The following is a 27517-nucleotide window of genomic DNA, read 5'->3' on the forward strand; positions in this document are numbered from 1 at the left end:
TAAATAAACAAAACTGACTTTCAAAGTAAAAGAATGAACGGTGCATTTCTTATATTACATTTACTGTAATTTGTCCAGTTTTGTGTTCACCCTTAAGTCACTGCATGTGTGTTGTTGTTGCATCAAGAAGCTTCAAGGTGTCATAGGACTGGGAGGCGGAGATGAAGAGAGAGAGAGATAGAGAGAGAGAGAGAGAGAGGGAGAGAGAGGGAGAGAGAGAGGGTCCTGAGGGGGGGACTTGCATATGCATGTGTGTGCCTGTATATGTATGTGTTTGTGTGTGTCAGGGGGGTGACAGAGGAGTGTCACTTAGCAAAAGAATACGAGCTATCTGAGAATGAAGAGGGATGGGGCCGAATCCTGCTGCTTCTCCTCGCCACCATTATCCTACAGGAGAGAGACCTGTGGGGGGCACACACACACACACACACACACACACACACACGCACACACACACACACCCTGGGAATCTCCTCAGCTGCTCCCCCTACACTCTCCTCGTACCCTTCCTCCTCTTCCTCCTGCTCCGGCTCTAAACACCTCTGTTTGCCGGATCTGGTTCCACTCGGCACCGGATCAGGGCCCCTGGCAACTGACTGCCGGTTTCTGGCTAGGATTAAGCCTCCTAATGGCAGCCACTCTGTGATGATTTACACAGCATTACTGTACACACCAGCGGCTGCCTCCTCCTGCTAATGGTTTATTACGCTGAAGCCTCTCTCAGCTTTATTGCTCTTTGCTCTCTCTCTTTGAGGCTGAGGTCTAATTAAATAATTTAACTGAATTACCAAACATATGCCCAAACCTGTGTAGGAATTACTCATGGCACTTGGTTAACTGGTTTTATGGTTGTGCTTTCATTTCTGAAGTCTAAGCTGCTCTGACTTTATCCAGGATGGGAAAGATGATGGCAACAAATGCTGTGAGAATGAGAAATGTAATGTCCTGTGAAAAGCATGTAACTTTTAACCACCAACTTTTCTGGGTCTCAGTAAAACAGCATTGCTTTCAGCTTTGTGGCTATGCATTTTTCCGATGGGTGGGGTTTTATATGGGTTATTTAACTTAAGAAGGAGAATTTTCTCAATCCATAAAGGAGCACTGAATCCTTTATCCTAATTTATCAAAAAATTCTAAATCAACAAATTTCTAAATAACATGTTTGTCATTGGCCAGTGATGAAGTGGAGGCACCGTGGCAGTGTAGTTGTGTGGAATCGTTAGAAACACTTAAAGGTGTGGCTTTAATTGTGGGTCATAGTGGAAGTAGTGGTTGATGCATTTAAAACAAATGAACAGAAAACTCTTTAAAACTAGATTTTGTCTTCAAAATGCCCTCTTTTCTTTTGTTTTGTGTTATCCTATTACAGCAACTTGATTTCCAACATTTTATTTTGGTAAAATCATATTTTTCTGCTCCTTGTGTTTTTATTTAAGTAGTCTATTCTTTTTGATCTATGTAAATGACACAAAATTACAAGTCACATTCTGTCTTTCAGCAAAACTTTGCATTTTAATTTATAAGAAACTACTCACGTAACTTAGGTTGATTTGCCTAAATTGTGAATGTAGTTATTTGTGTGTGTACTGTGCAGTTGTAAAATTTCTAGAGTCAAATCATTTCAAGCTGTCATTTGGTTTTCATGGATGCAATCAGGACAATACAAATAAAATCCAGAATCAAATCAAGCTTTACTGTCTTCGGTTTCACTCTGCTCCAAGGTTTCTTGATTGCAGTTTTGTTCTGCAGCTTTGTTGTCTCTGAAAAATGAAAAACAATGAAAATGCTTCATTTTGAAGCAGGAGAATAAATACTAGAACTTACGGAGCCTGCTCAGTCGGAGGCAGGTAGCATTCCTCGGTGACAGCTGCTCTGCTCGCCTCTGAAGCCACAGATATCTCCCCAACATTTGTCTAATCACCCAGGGCTTAACCCTCCTGCTGGCCTGCTATCTGCTTTGTGTGTGTGTGTGTGTGAGAGAGAGAGACAGAGAGGGATCTCCTGTCTTCTAGGGCTTAGTAGTGTTTTGACTTTGTGATCAGGCACCTGGTCAGGCAGCACACAGGGGTCCTCCATCAGCTGGTAAGCCCTCCCACCCCCAGGGAGGGTTTCTGGGGGAGTGTGATCGATGATGGACACAGCAGCTCTGCCCTGTGTGTGTGTGTGTGTGTGTGTGTCAGGGTGGTGCTGCTATTACGGGGAGTGGAGGGGAGGCAGCTCTGATGGTGGAGGCTTATAAAAGAGATGGTCCTGGGTGGGTGGGGGGTGTGTATGCTGTTTAAACAGCCTGGCTTTGATTGACAGGGCTGATAGTGAGCGGGGTGGGGTGGGGGTGGAGGGGGTTTGGTAGTGGGAGGGGTGAGTGAGCAAGTGCTTGAGAAGAGAAGAGAAAAGGGGGTTGTGTTGTTGAATGCAGGTTAGGTTAGGTTGCGCATGTGTGTGTGTGTGTGTGTGTGTGTGTGCACAGGGAGGGGGAAACTGAAAACTCCTGAGGGGGGTGAGGGGGTGTATTTTGGGGGGAGCAGGGGTGCAGGAGGAAAGAGGAAAGTGAGCTTTTAATTACCAGGGCAGAAGCAGATGCAGCAGAATGGTGCCCCCACCTCTAAACACACACACACACACACACACACACACACACACACACACACTGCGTTTCTTGGCAGCTGGAAGTCATCAGCTTTGGGGGGTGTGTGCATATTTGTTAGGACAGGAGCCTTGAAGCACATTGTTTAAATTTAAAGATGTTCAGCTTCTATTGGCACTTCTTAGCTCGATGATTATTCATTTTCCTCCCCCTTGTTACTGAATAATCACATCTTGCTGCTGCCATTTCCTCCATAATTTTCAGTGTAATTAATACCATATAACATAAACCAGGTAAGCCATTTCACTCTTTCCCCATATCATGTCATTCGATGTTGTCAATTAATAATAAAAAACAGATTTTCAAATTTCATTTTCAAGAGTGAAAAAACATTTAAGTGATGATTTCTTTCACACGGTTGAATATTTCCCAGTTTCACCCTCATCTTGTCTGCAGTCACCTCATGAGTCACGCTTTATATTTTTATTTTATGTATTTTTAGGCTACTTATTTATTTGGTATAGATTGTAGTTCTACCATGTATTATAATGAGGTATTATATATTGGTAGATGTGTACTGTACTATTTTGTGCATAACTAATATGTTGTAGAGCCTACATGGATTTTAAAAGATATGTTATTGCATTTAATTTTTTAGGGTGCCTTTTTAACATCTGGCCAGATGAAAATTAGCTATTTAGATTAATATACTGAAGGCATTGTTACTGCTATAACTATTCAAATCCACACAGACTTTCTGTCAGCAATAAAAACATACATTTTGAAAATAGAATTTGGATTATATTTTTCTAAAAAAGTAAGAGTGTAACTCCCTTTGTGTGTCAGCATACTCAGTATTAATTCAGGTATAAATGGCTCAGTATTGCGCAAATAAATCAGTTTGAAACTGCCAAAGAACCTCTACAATTGATGGAACAAATTCATTGTAATATATATTTATAACAAACTCCTTGATACAGACCGATTGCTCCTGTTACTTTATCCATAGTGTTTCTTTATTTTGGTGTTTTGAAATACAATGTCAACCCCCCAAATATTTTCAACTTGTACAAAATTGATCCAAACAAATATGTGCACAGATGAAAACACGGTGCCCCAAGTATAAAATGACTTCTCATCAAGAAAATGGTGCAAAACTTAAAAAAGAAACACAATGTCCCTGAACATATAAAAATAAATTAATACTTTGTGTGTCCAGTCACTGTCAACCTTTTTGTCTGGTCCTAAAGATTCACACACACAAACTGAGGCTTAATTGGCTTTCCTTCACACCAGCACGGCCAATCACAATCACTTATGTACACCAACGGCCAATGAGAAAGGTCTATGTACACTTAACGAGGTAAAAACTGTGCCATTGAAGAGCCCCTGACACACTTCCTCCCCCCTACAAAGAGCTATATACAGCGACACCCCTCCCCAATCAGCCAACTATCAAGTAGCTTCTAGCCTTTAAACACAACACAGAGAAGAAGTCATTAAAAGGATGTACAGCAAGATTCGACTGTATGAGAAAACAAAAAACAAAAGACAAACAAAACTTTACACAGTAGTACAAAATGATGTTAAATTGTAACACCAGCAGGCTTTTAAAATATATCATCTTATGCCCATTACACAAACAAACTCCCAATAAATAAAAAGCACAATACAAAGTTGGCTTTGATATTAGAGAATGCAGCAGAATAATATTCCTGGTTTTATTAAAGAGGCGGTACGTCCAGCCTGACGTTACCAAGTATCTGTTGCCTTAGCAACGTAGCTTAATTACGAGTAGCGTTGTGAAGAACTGGGCTGAGTGACAGGGACACAGGTAAAAGGAAAATAAATCCCGCCTTCCTCCCTTGGCCTCAGGCACTTGGGTTTGGACCCTGAATGGCCAGTCCTGACTGTTGTGGGTTTTTAATGGCCGCTGCTGTCGGCCTTTTAGGTCCTGATAGGCTGGTCCTGCTCGAGAGGTAGGTGGTAGCGGGGGGCTCAATCAGGAAGATGAAATGTAATGACTTCCACGTGCTGACAACCAACTGCATATTTTCTCTTTTGTAAGTCTGTGCTGTGTGGATTAATGCATCCCTCTGAACATTCAACTTGCTGTTCCCCCCCTCCCCATTTTTACATTTCACTTCCCTGAGTGAGCCCCCTGAATCTGGCCCAGAGAAGAGACCGTCAAAAGCAAGGCTTGTGTGGTGACTGTACGAGGCTTGGCTCACTGACATTAATGGATCTACACAAACGGAGTGAAAGAGACATGGGAAGAGAGGCAACAGCGAGAACATGTGGGATATTTTCACAAGCCTTTCACCCAATATTCCCCCCCAGGACCGCTGCAAGGCAGATGTCAAACATACATCTGCTACTGTTAACTCCTGTAGAAGGGAATTGTAGTTTCTTTTTTATAATCATGTATTTTTATTTCTATATTTGTAGTTCTGTGTGTGTGCTAGCTTGTGTGCTGAGTACACAACTCTGATAGATGAGGCCCCTGAGAGAGTGAGACAGCAGAGACCAGACCGAGAGGGATGTGAGTGTGGAGAGTGGGGAAGCAGTGAGAGAAATGCAAAAACATGACACAGCAACAAGAGAAAGAAGAGGAGAAAGACGAAAAGAAGCAGAATGATGAGATTAGAGAAGAAAATATTGAGAGAAACTAGTTAAAGGAAAAGGTTTCTGGGAAGCTGACCTGTTAGTCAACTCACCTGTTGAGAGAAGAGAACGGACACACACGCTTATTTACCGACACTAACACGCTAAGTTGCTACCAGTGATATCAAATGAAAAATCATTATCTCAACAGTGATAAAATAAGAACCTGAAGCAGCACTAAAGCTACAAAGTAAAACATCTAGAACTGGATGGAAATAAATAGTACATATATTAACACAAAATGCTGTGTTAGGACTGTAACCTGAAAAAGTTGCAGAAATAAACCTGGCAAGTTCAAGTGACTGCAAATGAAATGCTGTCACTCACCACAGCGTGTGCTAATGTATTAGCAGAGACAACTGGAAAGAATAATCTACCAGGAACACAGATTACTCTGCTGTCAATGTTCTCATCACTGAACTACAAAGTTGACCAACAGGCTGATCTCCCGAAGACTCTGCATATTTATTTAAAGAAAAAAAAACAGCAACCAAAACACTAAAGAGCATCTGCCGTCATGTCTTTTCCTGCCCTGCGACGCCCACGGCCTTCTCGGCTAGCCGCGGCTTCTGTGCCCCCGAGGTGTGTGTGTCAGTGTGTGCGTGCTGCAGCGCCAGGAACGGGTTGGCGGTGATGGCGCCTTGGCCCTGGCTCTGGGCGCCGGGCAGCAGGTTGTTGATGGGCAGCTGAGCGGAGGAGAGTGGGATGGAGGGAATCTGGGCAGAGGAGGAGAGGGACTGCAGCTGCTGGAGGTCCTGCTGCTGCTGCATCAGTTGGTAAAGCAACACCTGCTGTTGCTCCTGGGGGAGAGAGGGAGGGAGGGAAGGAAGCAAAGAGGGGAGATAGGAGGAAATAAAGAGGGAGCAAGACGAAAATGCAGGAGAAAGAAATTAGGACAAAGTGAAAGTTTCAGACAAGAGAGGAAGAAGAAGGGTTAATAAGCTTAGTGATTTAGGCCATTATCCAAAGGAAAATTGTAGCTCAATGTCATTGTGTGTGTTTAACTGTGTGATAGTGGTGATGACAGTAAGTATTTGCAAGCCTGCTAGTGTGTGTGTGTCATACCGCTGAAGGTTGCGAGGACAGCAGCTGCTGGAGCTGATGCTGCTGCAGGAGGAGTCTGTGCTGCTCAGACAGCAGGCCGAGCCGCGCAGCGCTGACGAGACAAAACACAACTCAGTCAGACTAACACAACACTCTGTCAGAGCTATCAGCTCTTAGCACGAGACATTTTATTACACAATTTCAAAACATTAGAGGTTTACACCGAGGACACCACCGGAAACTGCTGACTGCAGCAAAATGCAACATAAATGAAACAAACATTAACAACTCATGCAATGGGTCTGAAGAACAAATATTTCAGAAGTATTGCTATTCAAATATTATTAAGAAAAAACTGAATTAATCTTAATTGTCCAGCGAAGGAGCTGGTGGTGCAATGGTAAAGGTTGAGGTTGGTACTCAGAAGATTGAGGTTAAAATGAAATTTCAAAGAGTTTCCCCTCGGGGATCAATAACGTATTTCTGATTCTGATCTGATTTACTTCACTTGCCAAAAAGCAAGAAAATGTGATATTGCTAAAAGGGAATATGAATTCACATAACCACAAACACAGAACATATAGTACTACAACATCTTAACAAAGTGTCTTTTGATAGACTTTAGAGACGAGAAGGAAACAGAGCTGCAGGTTGTTGTTGCGCTGAACTGACTTCTGTCTCACCTGTTCTTGCTAGTTGTTGAGCTGCTAGAATCCAACACGCAAGCAAAAGGAAACAAAAACGGAAAGTACGCAATAAAAGTTCACATTCAAACATCTTGGGAAGAGATGAGGTTGCCAACATGTATGTTCCCTGATTCTGGTGTTTTCAGTACTGAAAAACGTCTATGCCACTTAGCATTATTGAGCATAACTTTGTACTCGCTCCTGTCATTCAGTTTTGCTTAACTCCTAATGTTTTCTTAATGTGAAAAGGAGATGTCAGAATGATAAAAGCAGCCGTCAGACGTACCTATTATTAACAGGTAATGTGACGCCCGTAGCTGCTCCTGTAGTGTGTGTGTGAGGGCTGATGGTGCCTGTCGGCGTCTGGATCACCCCGTTGAGCGCCCCGACAATTCCCCCCATGCCCAGCGCGCTCCCCGCACCCAGAGCGCCCATCAGCCCTGCCACCCCGGCTGGTGTCGTTCCCACGGCAGCAACTCCGTTCAGCTGCGTCTGGGGCGGGCTCTGAGAGACGGAGGGAGGGGTGGAGAGAGAAGAGGTGGAGCCACTACTGCTGTGGCCACCACATGATGCACTGTCCTGAGAGAGACAGCGGGAGAGAAAAAACACCATTAATGACATTTGATGATATGATGATATGTGATGGTTCACCTAATTTACCATGTAATAAGGTGTAAAATCATGACATTAACTCATATAACTAAACCTGCTTGTTTCACTCAACCGTAGCTAATTCAGTTATTACATTAATGATATGTTACTGCACCGTCTTGACTTTGTGGTGATACAGGATTCAAAGTGACTACCATGTGCTGGGTGTTTGTTCTTACCTGAGCTGCCACAGGTAAAGATGAGTCAGTGGCTCCTTTCATATCTGCAACACAAATTATCGCAGATTTAGATTCTCTGTGTCTGTGTAGATATGCATTAGGGCTGCAACTAATGATTATTTTCATCGATTAAATTCATTGATTATTCTTCTGATTTTTTTTCAGTTAATCAATACTCGTTTAGTTATCAAATACACATATTGCCAACTATAAATTTAAAGTGTGTGTGTGTGTCTACCAGAGGAGGCTGTGGTGGGGGTGAAAGGCACTGATAGCTGAGCGCTGAGAAGCTGCAGTCTCTCTTTCTTCATGGTCAGAGTTTTAATCTGCTCCTCCAGCTTCCTGTTCTCCTCCTGCAGCTGGTGAAGGGACTTCAACATTCCCACCACTGAAAGAGAGGGAGGGAGAGAAATGAGAGGGAGAAAAGTGATCGATCTGATTGATTGATCAGTGTAGTGGAGTGGCAGCACTTTCTGCTTCCTGCTAAAAAAATATTTTGTAATTGTTTCGCTCTGAGTTTTAAATTTACTGGTGTCCAGTCCTGTGTGAGACAAACAATAACAATAATTCACCTGTCGCTGTGTGAGGTCAACGCAAGCTTTTCCAACGTAAAATGGTTTTACCTTCATTATAGATGCAATGTTTTGTACTTTTGGGATGAAGCTGCATTGGAGTGATCTTTTCACAAGCAAAAACAACGATGCTCTGACTTTCTGAAAGGCCACTCCTTCCTTAAGGCAAAACCATGCAACTCAGTGACTGATTAGACAGATATACTCAGGGAGGTCAGAGGTCAAGATCAGCTACAGAACACTGACAGAGACAATCATTCAATGCCTGACATTACGAAATATTAGAAAACAGGAACTACAAAAAAAAAAAAATCTAACTTTTGGCTCAGGATTTTCTGAGAACTTGTTTCTTTTGTTGCATTTAAAAAAAAGTTAGCGCTCACACACCCAGCCCTGTGTGTGCGCGAGCACAGTCTTGTGCGTCTTTAGGTGTGTTTTAGTGTGTGTGTCTCTCACCGTCTCCCTGCGCTCCCTGCTGCAGCAGGAAGCTCTGCCCTTCGTTCCACTGCCTCTCCAGGAGCTGCTCTATGCTGGTGGCCACCGGGGGCACCGCCTCCCCGCCGCCTCCCCCCGCCCCTAGCAACCCTGGCCCCGGCCCCGGCAACGACCCCGAGGAGTCATAGCGGATCTGCAGGCCACCAATGGGAGAGCTGAATGAAGGGAGAGAGAAAGAGGGAGAGCGAGAGCATGGATAGAAAAGAGATAGAGAGGTCAATGGGGAGATTAACGACCCAACATAAACGTCAGACAAACATAGACACTGCTGGCTATAAAACTACATCAATTTGTTGTTACAGTGGCCTCTAATGAAAAGGGGCCAGGCTTTCTGTCTGTGTGTGAGACAGACAGAGAAAGAGAGGGAGAGAGAGGAAGAAACAGGACATGCAATAGAGAGACAGAAAGAGGGAAGTGGACTGTCTTGATGCGATAAATCTTGGTGTGTGTGTGTGTGTGTGTGTGTGTGCTGAGACAATCTGTTGAGTGTGAAAGAGGGGAAATGAGGGACAGCAGGAGAAGTTAAAAAGGACAGAAAGAGATGTACGTAATGTGGGCGAAAAGTGAAAAACTTTTGAATAAATGTGTCAATGTCACAGCATTATCTAAAAAATTTAACTTTGGATGCAAAAAAAATGTATTAACTATATTTACATTAAGATATTCAATTAAATAAAAAATCCTCAAGGTAATTAAAATGACGTTAAATGTGTTACTTGTGTCACCATAATTTTCTATTATTATATTTTCTTTTCAAATTAAATGCCACCCTTTCCGACATAAATTATTCCCCTAAATGCGAGTCATGAAATAATACAGACGCAGTGTAAAAAATAAATAACTAAAATAATGTAAATTGTAACCAACCTCAACAAGTGAAATCATCCATCCCACAAAGAAGTGGAAACAAACAAAAATGGATATGTATCATCAATATTCCCATCCTGAAAGATCCATGCAAATATTCCCAAATGGAGATGCGGAAAAACATCAGACTGTCCTTCCATGTGTGATTAAACCAAGAAAAAAAAAAAAAAAAAAAAATCTAACTGGAGTTGAAGGATGGTTACCACCTTCAAAAACACAAGTTATCGTTGGCTGAGAGAGCGAGAATTGCCTGTAGGGGTAAGAGCGAAAGGGAGTGTGCATGTGTGTGTGTGAGGAGTGAGAGGAAGAGAGAGGAACCGAGGGGCCAGCGGAGGGAAAAGCTGAGAGGGGATGGGTGAGGGGGCAGTGAGGAATGTAAATGGGGAGGGATGGGTGGGGGTGGTGGGGGTGACATCTGTGTGTGTGTGTGTGTGTGTGTGTGTGTGTGTGTGAGAGTGTGTGTGCTCACCGCGGGGTGGTCTTGGGAGAGGCTCTTATGGAGAAGCCCTGAGCTCCGACGCCGCTGCTGCCGTCTCCCACCTCCTGATCTACACACACACACACAAAAAAATCAATTGCACATCTAAGACCAAGCCCGCACTAAGCTGGCTAAAGTTGAAAACACGATGTGCATGCACACAAACATTTTCAGGTCATTTTTGTGAAGACAAACACAAACAATAGGAAAACAGCTAAATCTCTTATTCTTTCTATTTTGGTGGGTAAACAACAAAACTGTGCATCACAGCCAACATCTGGTAAGGAGTGAGACCAACAGCCTGGATATTCTGCTGAGTCTACACTGATTAAACCTCTGTTTTGTGCCCTGCTGCTCTCTGGGATCACCTCTACTGTGTTTTAATATGGCCAAACTTGCGATTTAATTGCTCTCATTTACATTTTTTACCTGTTTCTGCTGTCAAATAACAGAACGAGCGGAACATAGTCATTTGATTGTGGCTTATAAATTATTATAAATATATTACCTGTTAACCATGCGAACAGTAGTTCTTGTACAGACAAAATAAATATAAATACAGAGAATCCGGGCCCCCTTCAACAGCTCAATCATCATACTTCACATTGTTTTATAAGCTTGATACTTCATGACTTTTACTTATTTTATGAGAATTTCTTATAAACGTGATTTTGAACTGATGACTCCAGCTGTAAAACATGCTTAAATACAATGGATTTTTACATCCTCTATATGTGTTTGGTGTTGATGGCACATTTACACAGCACTACCGCTCCCAAATTCTCAGATGTGTCTATTGGGATTTATTTTATTGGAGTTCTATAACACTGAGGTCTAACTGACAGTGTTCCTACAGCTTAAGGCAAGTTAGATTTGAGACTTTTTTTAATGCCACTCGGAATTAAATTTAAGACCAATTTTACAATAACCAAACTTGAAGAAAAAATAAATAACATTGTGTTGAATAGGTCTCCTACTTCCTAATTTGACTTGTGTGATTGGTGTTTTGTCCTGTGTTCAGACACCACAGTACCTCTGCTTACTGTGTAGGCATACCTCTATTACTGCTGTGCAATATCCTCCGTCTCTTTATAAATAAGCTACACTTAACTTGGCAGTTCATGCACTATTACTTTATACCATATTATTATCATCAACAACCGGTAAACCCACTTGTACTTCACACTTATTTTATTTTATACCGATACCCACTTGGTACTTAATTTATTTTCTGACCTGTATTATAGTGTAATATATATATTTTTTGCTTAGTACTTCTATTCCTGTGTGCACTCACGTGATAGTGAGCTGCTGTAGCAAAAGAGTTTCCCCTTGGGGATCAATAAAGTATATCTGATTCTGATACGTTAAAGTCTCCGAATGTTGTTTGGAGATCTGTTGCTGCTGACCCTGGCGCTGGTATCAGAGACTAGGGTAGAACAGAATTGGGAAATACCTGCCGTTTGTTGGCGGGTTTTCTTGTTGATTTTGTGTTTCTCACTCTGCATGTGGGATTCCACTGCCTTGATTCCCATTGTGCTGAGTTTGAAAAACTTTTTGCATAAAATACACCAAGCCTTGTACACATTGTCTTGTACCGGTTTCAGCCATGCATGCAACTTTACTGCCACTCAGCCTCTGACCAGGCTTACAGTACATCATTTCCCAAAAGCTCTGTTGTCCTCGTCCACACTAAAACTCATTGCCTTTGTTTTCAGATTTATCCACTCTAGCTGGCATAGTTTGGACATACTGTAATACTTGTGGCTCTGCAACCTACAAAATTTGCCTCCCTTTGTATCTCTTTCACAGAAGAGCCTTCATTCAAACTGCATGTGCATGTCTCTCTCTCCCCTACCTTCTGTGAGAGTCTCCCTCTACCTCCTCCCTCTGGGCTCCTGGCCAGGCGCTTCTTTTCATTTTCCTCAGTAAGAGTAATGAGTCACACATGCAAACGCACACTTTTGCATTTACAAACTCCCCTCTACTTAAGATAGTCAATCCCAGCTTTTACCCTCACCAGGTCACCACTCCAGTCCTTCGTTCGCCTTCATTTTCAAGTCTTTTTTCTCTCGTAACCCTTTTCCTCCAGGCACCTCCCTCCAGACACTCAAAAGCAAAGAGAAACGGCTGCCAAAGTAAACAGGCTACATGCATACAAACACGCATACACCTTGCACGTTTGTGCTCACATGACCCTTACTAGTTCACAAACAGAGCTTCATGCTTGTGTAGCTGTACACACGTGCTGTACACGACTGTGTGCATAACTTTATGGTAAGGAGACATCACAAAGCAAATGTTCAGAAGGGCTGCACAACAATAAGTTTCATTACCGATTAGAGATTAAATGACTGACTCATAAATCAATTGACTGAAAATAAATTGATTATTAGATGATTATTTTGATAAATGATCAATTATTTCAGTCCATTTTTAATCACAAATGCTTGGTTTTAACTTCTTACATGTGAGGATTTGCTGATTTTTCCTGTTTTACAATCACTACAAACTGAATATATTTGGACTGCTGGATAAAACAAGACATTTGAAGAAGTCACCTTGGGATCTGAGAAATCATATTAGGCAAATTTCACTATTTTATGACAAGGGGAAAAAAAGGTTAATCTATTGATACAGAAAGTAATTGTCAGATTAACTGATGATGATATTGATATTAAAGATATTAAAAAAAAATTAATATACAATGATAGAACAGAGATCAGCAGACAATCCTCACATTTGAGAAGCTGGAATCAGCAAGCGTGGAACATTTGTGCTTGAAAAGTTGTTTATAAATATAAAATCTAATATCAAATAATTGATTAGTATACTTATTTTTTCCATGTTAATGCTCATACACATCTAAAATTCTACTTAGTAAATTAAATCTACTATTTATTTGATATAAAATCTAATATTTTTCTGATTAAGTGAAAAAGTTGCCACTATGATGTGACAATTTGTTTCCAATGCCACCAAACTGTTTTTTCAGGAATTACACAAAGCTTGCTTGTGTTTATATACAGAACCTAGTGCCTAGTCTCTATCTGTTGCTTGCACACACACACACACACACACACACACACACACACACACACACACACACACACACACACAGTGGCCTCCTGTCATTCAGGCTGATTAGTGAGTTGACCTGCAGGTCAGGGTGAATCTGGCTCTGATGACTGCTGACCGGCAGCAGGAACTACCTACCTTCCTCCTCCTCGCTCTTAACTCTTTCTGCTCCTCTCCCTTCTTTCCCCTTGCGTCTTTCCTCTCTGTTCAACCAGATGTCTTCTATCAGGAAGTGGCTACTCTGATTACTAAAGCCACGTCTTACTCCTTTCATCAGCTCTTCTGCACTGGACAGACAACAAACCACCTCTTTTCTACTGCAGGAGCTCCTGAAGGCAACTACTGGCCCTCTCTGCTCCTCTACCACACTACTACCTCACACAACCCTCCTCTTCCTCTCACACCAGCTTAGAGGAGATTTCTATGTTTTACATGTAAATTATGTGTGTGAGCTGATGTGCTGCATTTATTTGTGTCTGACAGGGGGGGGGGTAACTGGAGCTGAGTAGGAGGAGCTTGAAAATATCACGAGTGCTGACCCTTGACCTCTCTGTGGGGCCGAGGGGGCGTGACCTATCCCTCTCTTTCTCTTTCTAACACACGCGCATACTTTTGTTACATGCGCACACTGCCACATTAAGTATGTAGCCGTACCTGCTGGTGAGGCCTCGGACTGGGCGATGAGAGCTGCCATGGCCGAGTTGGGATTCAGCCTGTTCCCAAACATGTGGGAGGGAGCGAGGTTGAAGACAGAACCTGGCAGACCGCTCACCTGTAGACAGAGGTACAGAAACAGACGAGAATAGGCCACAAGAAGCCATGTTTCACTGTGATTGAAATCTTATATAAATCACTTAATCACTGTTTGCGGAGATGATTTTTTGGCATTTTGTCCCCTGACTTTATTGGATAGCTGATATTAAAGAAACAGACAGGAAACAAGAAGAGAGAGGAGTATGACATGCAACAAAAGTCCCCCCACAATGCAGTTATATGGTATCAGGATGACCAACAGGAATTATTACATATTTACCAGACAGTTATTTTCCTGATTTATTAATGAATAGTTTAGTGTAAATAATATCACAAAATAGCAAAAAAAATGGCCATTACAATTTTCCAGAGCCCAACAGTGCAAAACACAAATTAATTTAATTTACAATTATACAAACAGTAAAAATTCTCACATTTCAGAAGCTGAAACCAGCAGATTTTTGCTATTTTTGCTTGATATATGACCTGAACGATTAATTGATTTTTTTCTGTTGATTTTATGTCTATGGTTTTAGCAATATATATTTCTTTAAACATTTTTAAAGAAAAACTTAAATTCTTGAACAGTAGCAAAACAATGTCATCTATGTATGACTGGGATTTTAGTTCGTGAACTGATATTTAAAACAAATGTTGCATAGTCATGGGTGTTTTTTGGTGTGTATTTTGTCAATTGGCTATAAGTGTTAAGTTTATTTGTATGGCATATTTCTGGAGGTCTGATTGGCACGTTATTACACGTTTAATGAGCCTAAGTCCAAAGCTGAGAATCAATCTGAGCAATCTAGTTTGAGAATTTCAATTCTCTGGTCTCTACTATTGATTCTGCTTTGTCACAAAGCATCTACATATTATTTCATGCCAGTAAAGCTTATTTAAATGGAGAAATATCTGAATGTGGATTTAACAACACTTTACTATTTTTTGATGTACAAAAAAACAAAGACATATTATGGATCCACAGCTCATTATTCTGTTACACACACATGGGGCTCAGAGTGCCTCGACACCCTGACAGTACGCTGACATGCTGACAAAGTGTTTCTGATGCATAGAGTTTAATCCAATTAAGGCATTTCCCAAATAAGGAACGTGGAGTGAAGGGTGGGGTGGGGTTAGAGGGAGGAGGGCGAGGGTGGAGCATCAGTAGGGGAATCAGGTTTATCTAAAAGAACAAAATGGCTGACTGTTTTGGTTGCTGAAGAGTACAAGAAAAAGCTACGACCAAAGCATGTGACACAGCGGAAAACTTATTTAAGTCACTGGAAGTTGCTCTTCCATAATTTGTTTGGATGTTTCAGGAGCGCTGTAATTTCTGATCAAGCTGAAAAGCATGAGGAGATATTTATTTTAAAAGTTACTGAAGAAAAAGTTATTGTTTGGTGTTGAAACTCAATTTTATAATTAATTGATGGGATGGATAAGTTTAAAACTTAAATAGTTCCTACACTTTCTGCAGTTTCACTGAAGAGACTTCTGATCAGCACTAAAACAGAAAAAACCGTGAAGCTCTGTCTGCCTTTCTGTCCCATCTATTGCTTATAAAGTCATTCTTATCCATTTGCTGAAATTTAGGGTGCACTATGGGGGGAAACCTAGAAAGCCATAATCTGCTATTACAAATTCATGGAAGTGGTTTGTATAAAATAATAAAATCTGGAAAACATCCTGGAAACTCCCACCACAGTTAAATGTTACATTCGAAGAAACCTGTACCCTCCGTCCATTTTCCCCCTCACTGAAATGACTTCAGATTTCGTTCTAGACTCCCCCCCTTCCTCCTCCTCCCCCTTCCTTCCCCCAGTGCCATAATCCTGCCCCCTTTCCCATCAACATTCATTTTTCATTTTCATTCATTTTTCATTCAAAGTGTCTCTCGCACTCCCTTTCTCTGTCCTGGGCTGATAGCCAATAACAGTAGGCCGGGAGTCTGCTAGTGGACTGAAAATAGCAAATGGTCTCTGTCACTCACACACACACACACACACACACTGAGGGAAGCCTGTTGTTGGCGTCGATCTATAGTTGCATAATTTCTGCAGCCTTGATTGGGAGTGTGTGAGTGTCCCAGATGCTCAGAGCTGTGCATCACACTTTACAAACCACCACACACGTTTTAACAATCGGGAGCAAAGGAGAAAAAAAAATTCTCTCTCTATTAAAGTCTTCCTCACTCTGGCTTTCTGCTGCTCTCTTTCTGTCTATTTTTCTTACACACGTACAAACACACAGAGCTACAGCCCAAACTCGTCTATACATGCTGCAAACAGGCGTGATATCCTGTGCTTCCCTGGGCCTCCCGTCCTCTATAATATGTGCTGAACAGAGAGGAGCGGGGCAAGATGAAGGCCAGGCCAACGAATTGAAGGCATGAGTGCAAACCCCCCTACACAGACACACACACACACATTGGCCCGATCCCTCCCTCCCTCCATCTATCCCTCCGTCCCTACTGTGGTGCTTGTCAGATGTCATTACATCACAGGACAACGGAGGGAGAAAAAGAGAAATGGATGGGGACAGAGAGAAGGAAGGTCGAGGGTGAGAGAAAGTGTGTGTGTGAGTGAGAAAATGAGGTGGTAAGTGAACACGGGAGAAAAATGGAGTTGGGTGGACAGAGACAGAGCGTGGTCTTTGGGGAGGTCTTGAAAGGACAGACACTGGGGTCAGTGATTGAAGGAGTTTTTCTTTTTCTTTTTGGGAGATGGGGACAGTGATTACTGGAAGGGGTTGAGCTGATCGAATTAGAGTCAACGCCCTCACTTTGAATATAGGCGTATTTAAGCCAATGGGACACACCAAAAACTATTACACTTTGAAGAAAAGCATAAAAATTGCAGTCTTAGGTCTGAAAATAACCTTAATTCATTTTGAGCTGAATAAACTTACTGTTTCTTCAACAGCCAAGGTTTAAATGGGAATAGGTTTAAAATGGTATAAATAGGGTAAAATTATCTTATGTCCATAAAAAATTCCCAAACATTTCAAATAAATCCAAAATAGGAAGGTTTTTCCTGAAATATGCAGCCTGGACTCTGGATCCACTTTCTGACCTAGTGCATAGTGAATTACCGCTTTTCCCAGCTTTGCCCAGGCGTGTTTCTACTTTTAAGGATTTCCCTGAGTGTTATCTTTCTGATTACATCCCTACAAATTCCTGTACATTTACGGTAATAAAGATGCATCACTTAATATTAATAATACAAACCATGCACACTAAAGGTCAATAGTTATTGAATTACGCTGGAGAATCACAGATGTTTCAATGAAATGTTAAGAGACAAAAAATAAAATAAAAAGGCTTATTTTTGTGCTCCGACTAAACCAGAAAGACCCTCTACAGGTGCACAATTTAAAACCAGCTATATAATAACTCGCTGAGAAAACACAATCCCCGCAAGGTCAGGACACACACATTTCACACATAATTAACATGCAGGGGATTAATAATAGTGCAGAGAGATTTGGTGCGGAAGATGTTTAATTAGTGTGCTTTGCTTTATTTGTGTTCCCACAGTTTATCTGCACGTCAGCTCAAAGATGCGAGAGATGTGGGTGAATTGACAGTCGCAGAGGGTGCTGAATGAAGAGAGAGGGTGGGTGTGTCTGTGTGTTTGTCAAAGAAAGAGAGATGGAGTGTGTTTATTGAGCATGTATTTTCATGTATGTGACAGTGAGGAGGGGTAGTGAGAGTTTTTAGCACAGGTTGTGTGTTTGGACTCACATGTGTGGAGGCTGTGCTGGTTAGCGGTGCAGTGGCAGTGAATGGAGAGGGAGGGGCTAGCGAAGGTGTGGGCTGCTGTTGCTGTGACAACTCAGAGCTGGCTCCGCCCACGGTGACAGCTCCTGTCCCCGACGATGACCCATCCACACCACAGAAAACACCTGTGGAGAAATCAGAGATAACAGAAATCAACGGTGTTATCTTCTTCTAATATTACATTTAAATAACACTTTTAGAGGATTTTAGAGGAATCTTGTTTTACAGTTGATACTACAGTGACTATAATTATTACAGTATGAAAAGCACAGGTGTAATAATGAAATTAATTATGGCTGAATTCCATTTATTAGTAACACCTTTGCTTTTGTCTTTTGTCATTGATAACAGAGCAGCTCTAAAATGTGTCTCATTTCCTAAGGATTCTTGCATTGTGTCTTAAGGTTTGGTACATGCATTACTTTGCATTTGTTGTTGCTTCATGCAATATCCTTGTCCTATACAAGCTGAATTTAACACATTCTAGTTTGAATGACAACTTGTCATTTAAAACTTTTGCAACCACAGCAGTAAAATATCTATTTTCTCCATTATCTCTGTGTTTCTTAGGACTTTTGGCAATGAAGTAACAAAAATGCTAATAACTTGAGATACAGAAATAGACAAATTGCTATATTAGAGTATGAATCATTTACAGAGATAATGGAGCATCTAAAATTAAGCTTTAAACACGGTGCAGATCTGTTGACTTTAACCAATTTAATGCATGATTAATAAAATCAACAAATGTAATGCATGATTAACTACGCAGGCCTGCCTGGGTAGGCGGTCAGATAATTTGGTTTCTTTAGGATCATAAAAACTCTATCAATAATAATAAACTCAAGTTCAAACATACAGAAACACACACACACACACACACACACACACAGCTGGTGACACAAAGTGGCAAAAATCTGACGACACAGATCATTCACATTAAGCTTTTACAAATTGGGACGGAAGAGAGAGGAACACGTTTTCTCCCTCCGTATGTATTCTTTGTACTAATTCAGACAAAACACACAATTTTATTCAGCTTATTAAAAATCATGTTTATATTGCAACATATACACCAGTTATAAATCACGTACGCAAACATATTGCACAATTCTCTCTCTCGCTCTCCCTCCCCTTACACACCCCTGTGCTCACCCACTAACCAGGGATAAGCCCTGCCCCTGCCCCCCTTTGACCCCAGTAGAGAAGGGGGGTGGAGGGCCCCTCAGCCCCACAAAAGCCTGAATGGCTCAGGGCAGCACACATTCACTGGGGGAACAAGAGATCTTTGTGCCAGGAGGGGAGGGGTGGAGGAAGAGAGAGGGAGAGCGAGAGAGAGAGATTCAAACACTACATGGGCCTACATACTATTTATAATGCTTTGTAATATGCACCAGAAAAATTGATACCCAAAGCAGGGCTGCTGTGACTCAGGGGGCACAAGCTCCTGCAAGATTTTTAGCAGCTGGATGAGAGGCCAAACCAACAGTTTATCAGAGTTTAGCTCATGCCATTGATGAAATGAGTTACACACAAAGGGATGGTGTCAAAAACAGTGCCAGCAACAGGAGAAAAATACAGATTCATTTAAATTCGTATTGACTTTATGATACAAGAATACAGAGGTGATTTAAAATGTCCAAAAATTGAATGCCATATGCTGTATTTTTAATGCTCCACAAGGAATGTTTGACTTAAAAAAATGTATTTCATATTTTAATTTATTTTCCTGAATTTGACAACCAAACAAAACTTTAAGTACATTTTTTTAAGCAAGCAGGAACAGAAAGGAAAAATGTTAATGCCAGTTATAAACAAATATGTAAATTGGTTAATTGGTTTAATTTAGGATTTAACTGTACTATATTTATATCCCTCATTTTAAATAGGTCACTTTTAGGTGAAAACCTTCTTGCTCAGGTTGATTCTCAGGTTTTAACTGAAAAGCAGGATTACATGCTCCACCAAAAAAAATCTGCAATCCCTGCATTAATAAACTTTTTTTTTTTTTTTAAATTAAAACAAATTAAATACACTAAAAAATGTATATAGTCATGTTAACAACAAGGCTGTTTTTCATAGTTGCTAAAGAACTGCTATTTTCTCATTAATTGCTGCCCACTCTGGTGAGAACATATTTAAATATTATAAAAACATTGTTATTTAAACAAACTGATTATTATGCGATTACTGCTTTTGATGCGAATTAAAACTTGTCGTACGATAGCAAAAGAAGACAAAGAGCAAAAAATATGTCCACACACACACACACACACACACACACACACACACACACAAGCCTGATCTTGGAAAACTTATACCTATTGGTGTGATCAATAACGTTAAGACCCTGAAGCACAGCTAACTCCATCGCACGATCTTCCTGTTCCTTTTCCCTTCCTGCTCAGTACATCTGTAAGCTTCAAAAATATCCACCTTGATTAGTTCAAGCTGGTATTATCTCCATAGGAAATCTATGTTGTCTATTTAGGGAGGGTTAAGGCCAATCTAAAAACCAAGTGGATGGCATCATACTCTGTTATTTAACAGCTGAATCGGTGTTTTGACTAACAACTTGCTCCAAATTCTGTTTTAGAAGGAAATTTCCATCTAAGTAGCAGGGTGATGCTGAATGCTGGGGCCCTGTATGTAGCTTGTTTCTTTTTTTGTTTTTAAATGGCAGACAGTCATTTAATCAGTTTAAAAATGGAATGTGGAGACAAACACTGAATACCATCATGACAACAGAAAGACATTTGTTATTCTGAGAATTTTCTACCACCAAAGCTGAACAGAAATGTATTCAAACATCACAAGAATGTGTAGAGGGAACAGAGCCGCATCGAGGGCAGTCAATGTGTGTGTGTATGCATGTATCACAAAATGTATGAAGGTTTTCCATAGACTGATGAAGCCATATCATTTGCAGAGTCATACAATAGTTTGGACAGGCAACCAAATGCAAGAGTCTCTGCAATTCTGAGCAGTTAGAAGGTAGGTAGAGACAAAACAAATTGAGGGGTACTGTAAATTCAACTGAAAATATTCTTTTTTTTACCTGAACATGAAAGAGCTGTCACTTTGAAATTGTCTCCAATTTTCATATGTGTTGTCTGTTAGAGGTTTTCTGCATGTGTGTGTGTCTTGTTTTTCTTCAAGCTTCAAGTGTTTACCAATCTTTGTTTTGGATGAATTCCCTGTTCTCCAAATATATTTTTAAGCTTGATTCACTACAGTGCTCACACTTATTAAATATACTGATTAAAACTGAACTGCAACAATAAAAATAAAGAAAATTATAAACTAAAAAAATTTAATTACATAAAAAAAAAAAAACAACTGAAAAATGTTAACAGTGCCCAAAAATCTTTTTATTCATGAATCTCCAAATGTTTTCTTCAAATGCAGAAATGTATTTTACTCGAACTAGGAATCATGTTTCATCTACACACTAAACTAATCAGGATGTAAGTACAGGTTTCATATCTCACCAACAAGCTTCATTTGGTATTTAAATGAAATCCTGTTCACTGAGTATTTCTCTGGTTTTCACAACTTCCCCTCACATGTGTTTTGCAGCGAGACCAAACCGCTGATAATTAAAATTTCACTGGGATAAGGAACAAAATAATAAAAACATCACATAAATAAGCAAATCAATATATGAATAAACAGCAATAAGCATCTTATGTTTTCTTGTCTCTTTTCTCATTATTTTTTATACACACACTCCCACTGGCCTGAATAAATTAATGTCCACCAAACATCTTTCCTCCCCCACTGTGCTCTACCAGCTCGTCCGTCCCATCAGTGACCCCCCTGCCGTCAAACATTAACCTAGCCAAAATCTAACCCCCTGCCTCTCCCCACCCTCCAACACATATCTATCAGGCTAACTATCTATCCATCAGCACAGTGGAGTCAGCAGACAGGATGGAAGGGGGAGATAAACGCCAAGATCCTCCCCATTACTGCCCTGCATTAACCCTAAGCTAAATATTTACAGTAGGAAGAACACATGATTCTCAGACACACACACACACACACATATACTGCACAGCCATACATAACTACCACTGTTTTGTTTTCCCTATCTTCTTTCACCAGCTGTGGTCAGAAATGCCGCCACTGCTGTAGGGAAAAGCACAAGCACCAAAAACTAAGATGGACTTGGAATCACAAACAAAATCATCCTCAACAACCACTGCTGCAAGAAATTATATTCAGAACGCAAACAGCACCAGTCCTCAGGTTTGACTAACCAATTCATGCTCAAAGCTACAAAAATAAATAATATCCACTAAGCACACCTTTGAAAGCATGACTGAACATCAATATTTAAGGATAGGCCCAACTTGTGCTTACCAGTATACTATTAGCAACACACAACAATAAATTTGAGGGTTTGCAATGATACAATAGTTTTAATGTGTGAGAGAGCCAAATTCCTCATTGCTGCATTTCATATTGCTTTAACAACACGTAACATGTTTCCTCTCAGTAACATAAAATTGATAAAAGCAAAACATGAAGAAGGAAATTTCTGTCAATTCACAATTAACCTCATTAAACTGGGGGTAATGATAAATAAATGAGATGGCTACACTATAAAATAACTTAATCTCTGTGCCTGAATCACTGTTAAAAGAGCAGTACAATTGAAAAATACTGTATGACAAAGAGACATACGCAAGAACCTTATGTAAAAATGTTGAAGAACAGGAACAAATTGGTGTTCAGCATCGAATCAACTGATCCTAATGATTAGGGATGGACAGTGCCCTGATTAGAACATATATTTTCTTCATTTGCATTTGGACTTGGGACTATGCAAACACACGTACACCTTAAACTGTATAAAGCATCAACAGGTGAGACGAGGATTTGAGGAATGAGCAGAATGCAGGTAAGAGAGAGCAGCTGAGAGGCAGGAGAGAGAAACAAAAGGGTGGTAATTCTGGAAGAAAGGGGAGATGTGGGATGTGTGGGCTGTACTGAGCCATTTCCATCAGCATAGGGGAACTCCAAAGCATAAAGACAGTTGCCAAGCAACTGAACACGATGAAAAAAAAACATACAGACCACTTCCACGTGTGAGAGCAAAACACACACACACACACACACGTACACAAGGAGCCAATTACAAAGGGGTGTCAAATCCTTGCCATTTATGATTGGTAATGTTAATACTTTGCTGCACAAAGGTAATCCACAAACATTTTTAGTGTCACTTTTAGTGACAAATGGCAAGAAAGCTCCACAAGTCAGGAGCTGGATGTGCAGAACAAAAACGGCTACAACAATGCCACACATAAGCAACTTCCCTTTTAATCATTTTGAAGACACTATTGTGAGCACCATGAGACACAACTTCTTTGTCTAACATAATCGGATGATAAATCATGTATTAAACCAGCCCGTTTCCTCATTTTAGCTGCCAACAACAATTTCTGGCTATTTGCTTAGCTACAGCAAAATTGTGATGATAACTTCCTCAATGCAGCTGACAGACAGAGAGATCTGAGAGTATTTCTCATCGTGAGATCAGTGAGACCTGAGCTTTCAAAAACTCATCATTGTAGTGAAACATCATTGTGTTTTGTGTGTTAACTTGCTGTGTCCTTCTCACCTGGCCCAGTGGTTGTGGAGCTGCTGTTGCTTTGCAGACTCCCATTCCTGAGGAGCGACGGGGACTTCTGAATCCCACCGCTGACACCCATGACCCCCAACCCCCTCTCTCCTACTCCTCCCACTCCTAATCCACTGCTGGAAACTAAGCCCGGCCGGCCTGAGAGCGTCGAGGATGAAGAGGAGGAAGGGGGGGCGGTGGAGGAGGCGGTGTTGGCTGTGGAGGAGGTGGGGAGAGTCAGGGAGGGAGCTGGCTCTGAAGGCTTCACATCCGTGGTGAAGCAAGGTCCAAATCGGTTTCGCCAGTTGCCCTTCTTTTTCTTCTTCACCCCATCTTCCCCTCCTCCTGCCACTGCTCCTCCGATCCCCGGTCCTGAGCTGGAGGGTTGGGGCCGTTTGTAGCCAGCACACCCACCAAGGCTTGTCGTCTCGCTAGCTGTGTGACTGTGGGAATTCTCATACAGCTTCCCGCCCACTGAAATGATAAGAAAGCAGAACTGAATATTTAAGTATAAAGCCTGCAATCTATTGGTGTTTGTTGTGGTTTGTTGGCCTGTGATCCATCAAAGAGTCTACTTTAAGAGGAAAGCACATCCTGAGTCATCAGTTCTCTTGTAAATTAGGGCTGCAACTAACGATTACTTTCATTACTAATTCATGTGCTGATTACTTAATTCAATTAATCTACTAGTCGTTTGGTCTATCAAATGTTAGAGACTTTGAAAAAGGCCTATCACAACAGAAGTTGATGTATCTAAATAGCTTGTTTTGTCTGACCAACAGTCCAAAAACCCAAAGATAGTCTGTTTCCTATTATAGAAGACAAAAAACAAGCAAATATTCACATTTTGAAACCAGAATACTGCTTAAAAGTTTTTGCCTAAAAATGACTAAAAAGTGCACTCCTGCGATTTAGTATTCTGCTTCCGTAAAGTTGCAGTACTTTCAAGAGACAAAATTGACGCAGCATAGGTTGAGATATCCTCCAAAAGCTCCAAAAACACTGGCTCCTACACTTCCCATAATGAAACCTGGTAAGTGTCTTTTGTTAAACCTTCTTTACCGGTAAAAGCCCACATCTTTCAAACTCTTCACCCGCAGTTTGTAACGCAGGTTTTCTTTCCAAGATTACTAAAGTGACATCACTTGAGTCATTTTCCCCAGAGTTGACAAATCTTTCAGTGACTGGTCAAATGTGACATGTAAAATTAGTGTCCCTTTAACAATTAAACTTGTTCTGCATTGATGCTAAAAATGTCATCACTGTAATAATGAGACCAAAAATGTGACAACGAAAAAGGTAAAAACAAATAATTAAGCACCTAACTGACAAACAACAAAAATAGATTTTAATAAACTATAAGTGATCATTGTCATAAATAAATGTGTGGTACCTGCAGAAGCCGTAGTGGCAGACATCAGAGAACCGAAGAGTGTTGTAGTTCCCTCTGAAGCTCCGCCCTCTGAGCTCGGCTTCACAAGGCAGCTGCTGAAAGATGGTGGGGAGGAGAAGGTGGTCCCACCCCCGGGGCGCAACGCTGAATCTGAGAAACTTAGGAAGTCTGAGGAGGAAGGAGCAGAGGGCGTCTTGCTGGCACTGGTCAACAGGAGACCTGGAAGAAAGAAAGACAGGTGGAAGACAGGTATAGAGACGTTGACAGAAAAAAAAGAGAGAAAGACAGAAGTGAAGATGGCAAGTGAGATGAAGAAGCAAGAGAGACACCAAGAGTGAGAGCAGGAGAGAAACAACACAGAGGAAACAGATCTTACAGCTGGAAAAGTTTCCAAACGACTCCTTTCCATCATCATGGGAGCAGCAGAAACAAGTTAACCAACAGGCATTTTATCTGCTTTCCCGCTCTCTATCCTCCCTCCCTCATCATGTAGTCCTCCCATGTAACACAGGAACTGACTTGAAAGCACACAAATGGATGGATATTCAAACACACACACCATTTCTCTGCTGGACACACACAAACAAACACACACCTGACAAGGGCGTCAAGGTTCTGATAGTACAAAACACAGGAGCTCAGTGTGAGCACTGACTCCTTTCAGGTCCTGACATCCCAACATTTTCTTTCTTTTTTCTTTCTCTGTGTGTGTGTTGGTCTTTTCCCAGACTTGGCCCACAGATTACAGGAGCCAGAGGTATGGCCAACATGTTCTTTCTTTTTTCTTTGTGTGTGTGTTGGTCTTTTCCCAGACTTGGCCCACAGATTACAGGAGCCAGAGGTATGGTATTACAGTCCGCTGTCTGGCCAAAATCCAGAAAATGACATACACACACTGCTGACCAACAAATCGTATTTTCATCATCATCGCGATATGAACATGCACGATAAACACATCGCAGAAGACTGCCTGAAACCCAATGAATAAGAAAAATCATTTAATTTAAGGATGGGTACCGAAACCCGGTATTAAACGGGCCCCAGGGCTGAGACCATAGTATTTTTTTATCATGCTGCAGCATCTGCCCTGCTCTGTGTCAGAGCCGAGCTCCTTCATATACACACACTAGGGCTGGGCGATCGGGGTGAAGAAGAAAAAGAAGGGCAACTGGCGAAACCGATTTGGACCTTGCTTCACCACGGATGTGAAGCCTTCAGAGCCAGCTCCCTCCCTGACTCTCCCCACCTCCTCCACAGCCAACACCGCCTCCTCCACCGCCCCCCCTTCCTCCTCTTCATCCTCGACGCTCTCAGGCCGGGCGGGCTTAGTTTCCAGCAGTGGATTAGGAGTGGGAGGAGTAGGAGAGAGGGGGTTGGGGGTCATGGGTGTCACCGGTGGGATTCAGAAGTCCCCGTCGCTCCTCAGGAATGGGAGTCTGCAAAAAATATATCGATATATTTTTTTATATCGATATATTTTTAGACGCGATAGGGAATTAGACCATATCGCATATATCGATATAGTTCGCGCGGAGGAATTGGTTAGTAAAAGAAAAAGCAGTGGCTCAGTAATTTGGAGATGGTTCGGATTCAAAGTATCAGATGAGCAACAACATCACGTTATTTGTAGGGAGTGCAATAAACAAGTTACAGCCAGGGGTGGAAGCACTACAAATCTTTTTCACCACCTAAAACAGTGGCACAAACTGCAGTACGAAGAGTCTTTGAAACTGCGTGCTGCAGAAGCCACAGCCGCAAGCCATCGACAACCTGAAAAAGCTCCAGCCCCGAAACAAAGCTCACTGCAAACTTCATTTTCCCGCAGTGTTCCTTATGAAAAGAAAAGTGTCAAGTGGTGTACTATAACTAAAGCGGTGTCCTATCACATTGCTAAAGATATGGTCCCGTTGCAACTGTGGAACAAGTCGGATTCCAAAGCTACTGAAAACTATGGATCCGAGATATGAGCTTCCCAGTCGCAACTACTTTGCACGAGAAGCACTGCCACAAATGTACACTGAAATCAGACAGAGCCTTGCTGACCGGCTCGCTAACGTGACCCATTTTGCGTTGACCAGCGATATGTGGTCGAGCAGGACGTGTGAGCCTTACATGAGCGTGACAGTTCACTTCATTCAAGACTGGGAGATGAAAACAGCGTGTCTGCAAACAAGTTATTTCCCCCAGGATCAGACCGGTGAGCACATAGCTGAGGCCCTGCAGGACGCAATTGCAAGCTGGAAACTCCAAGAAAAGTATCTGGTTGCTATAAAAACCGACAACAGGAGCAACATCGTCAAAGCGGTTGAGCTGAACGAGTGGCTGAGGATGCAGTGCTTCGGTCACAGATTGCACTTGGCTATTGGTGAGTACAGTGTTGTAAGGAGTATTCAGATATTTTACTTTAATCAAAAACATATTAAAATGTTAGTTTTTCCTTATTTTCCTTTCCTTCCTGTCCTATTGTTATACAGTATTTTTTTTTTTTACATTTTATTGTTATTTGAACAGCTGAGCATTTAATTATGAACCAGGTGAAAAAACCTGTTTACTATTTATTCATTTGATTTTGCAACTGTTCACTGAAATGGCTGGTTTCAATAAAACTACTTGTGACATCATATTTGGCTTTGACTTTGACTGAACATTTGCTCTCACTTTGC

At 41.4% G+C, this 27517-nt stretch overlaps 1 protein-coding gene across 8 annotated transcripts in view; it reads right to left on the reverse strand.

Annotated features, from left to right (window-relative positions):
• Nucleotides 1-747: 747 nt before the first annotated feature.
• The window catches only part of mllt10 (MLLT10 histone lysine methyltransferase DOT1L cofactor), a 48257-nt gene continuing 21487 nt past the window's right edge, over nucleotides 748-27517 (reverse strand). For 3 of the 8 annotated variants that reach the window (XM_044175834.1, XM_044175837.1, XM_044175833.1), the window contains 12 exons: nucleotides 24855-25073; nucleotides 23462-23935; nucleotides 17797-17957; nucleotides 13953-14070; nucleotides 10212-10290; nucleotides 8837-9030; nucleotides 8047-8196; nucleotides 7809-7852; nucleotides 7265-7557; nucleotides 6976-6999; nucleotides 6314-6404; nucleotides 3574-6048 (listed from right to left, as the gene is read on the reverse strand). In XM_044175834.1, coding sequence (XP_044031769.1) covers nucleotides 5764-6048; nucleotides 6314-6404; nucleotides 6976-6999; nucleotides 7265-7557; nucleotides 7809-7852; nucleotides 8047-8196; nucleotides 8837-9030; nucleotides 10212-10290; nucleotides 13953-14070; nucleotides 17797-17957; nucleotides 23462-23935; nucleotides 24855-25073 — 2132 coding nt within the window. In that variant the 3' untranslated portion in view covers nucleotides 3574-5763. Of the gene's footprint in view, nucleotides 1761-3573; nucleotides 6049-6313; nucleotides 6405-6975; nucleotides 7000-7264; nucleotides 7558-7808; nucleotides 7853-8046; nucleotides 8197-8836; nucleotides 9031-10211; nucleotides 10291-13952; nucleotides 14071-17796; nucleotides 17958-23461; nucleotides 23936-24854; nucleotides 25074-27517 lie in introns of those variants that run through there. The other 5 variants (XM_044175838.1, XM_044175839.1, XM_044175835.1 and 2 more) reach the window with 5 other exon arrangements.

This window comes from Siniperca chuatsi, linkage group LG19 (genome assembly GCF_020085105.1).
Source record: "Siniperca chuatsi isolate FFG_IHB_CAS linkage group LG19, ASM2008510v1, whole genome shotgun sequence".
Classification (NCBI taxonomy): domain Eukaryota; kingdom Metazoa; phylum Chordata; class Actinopteri; order Centrarchiformes; family Sinipercidae; genus Siniperca; species Siniperca chuatsi.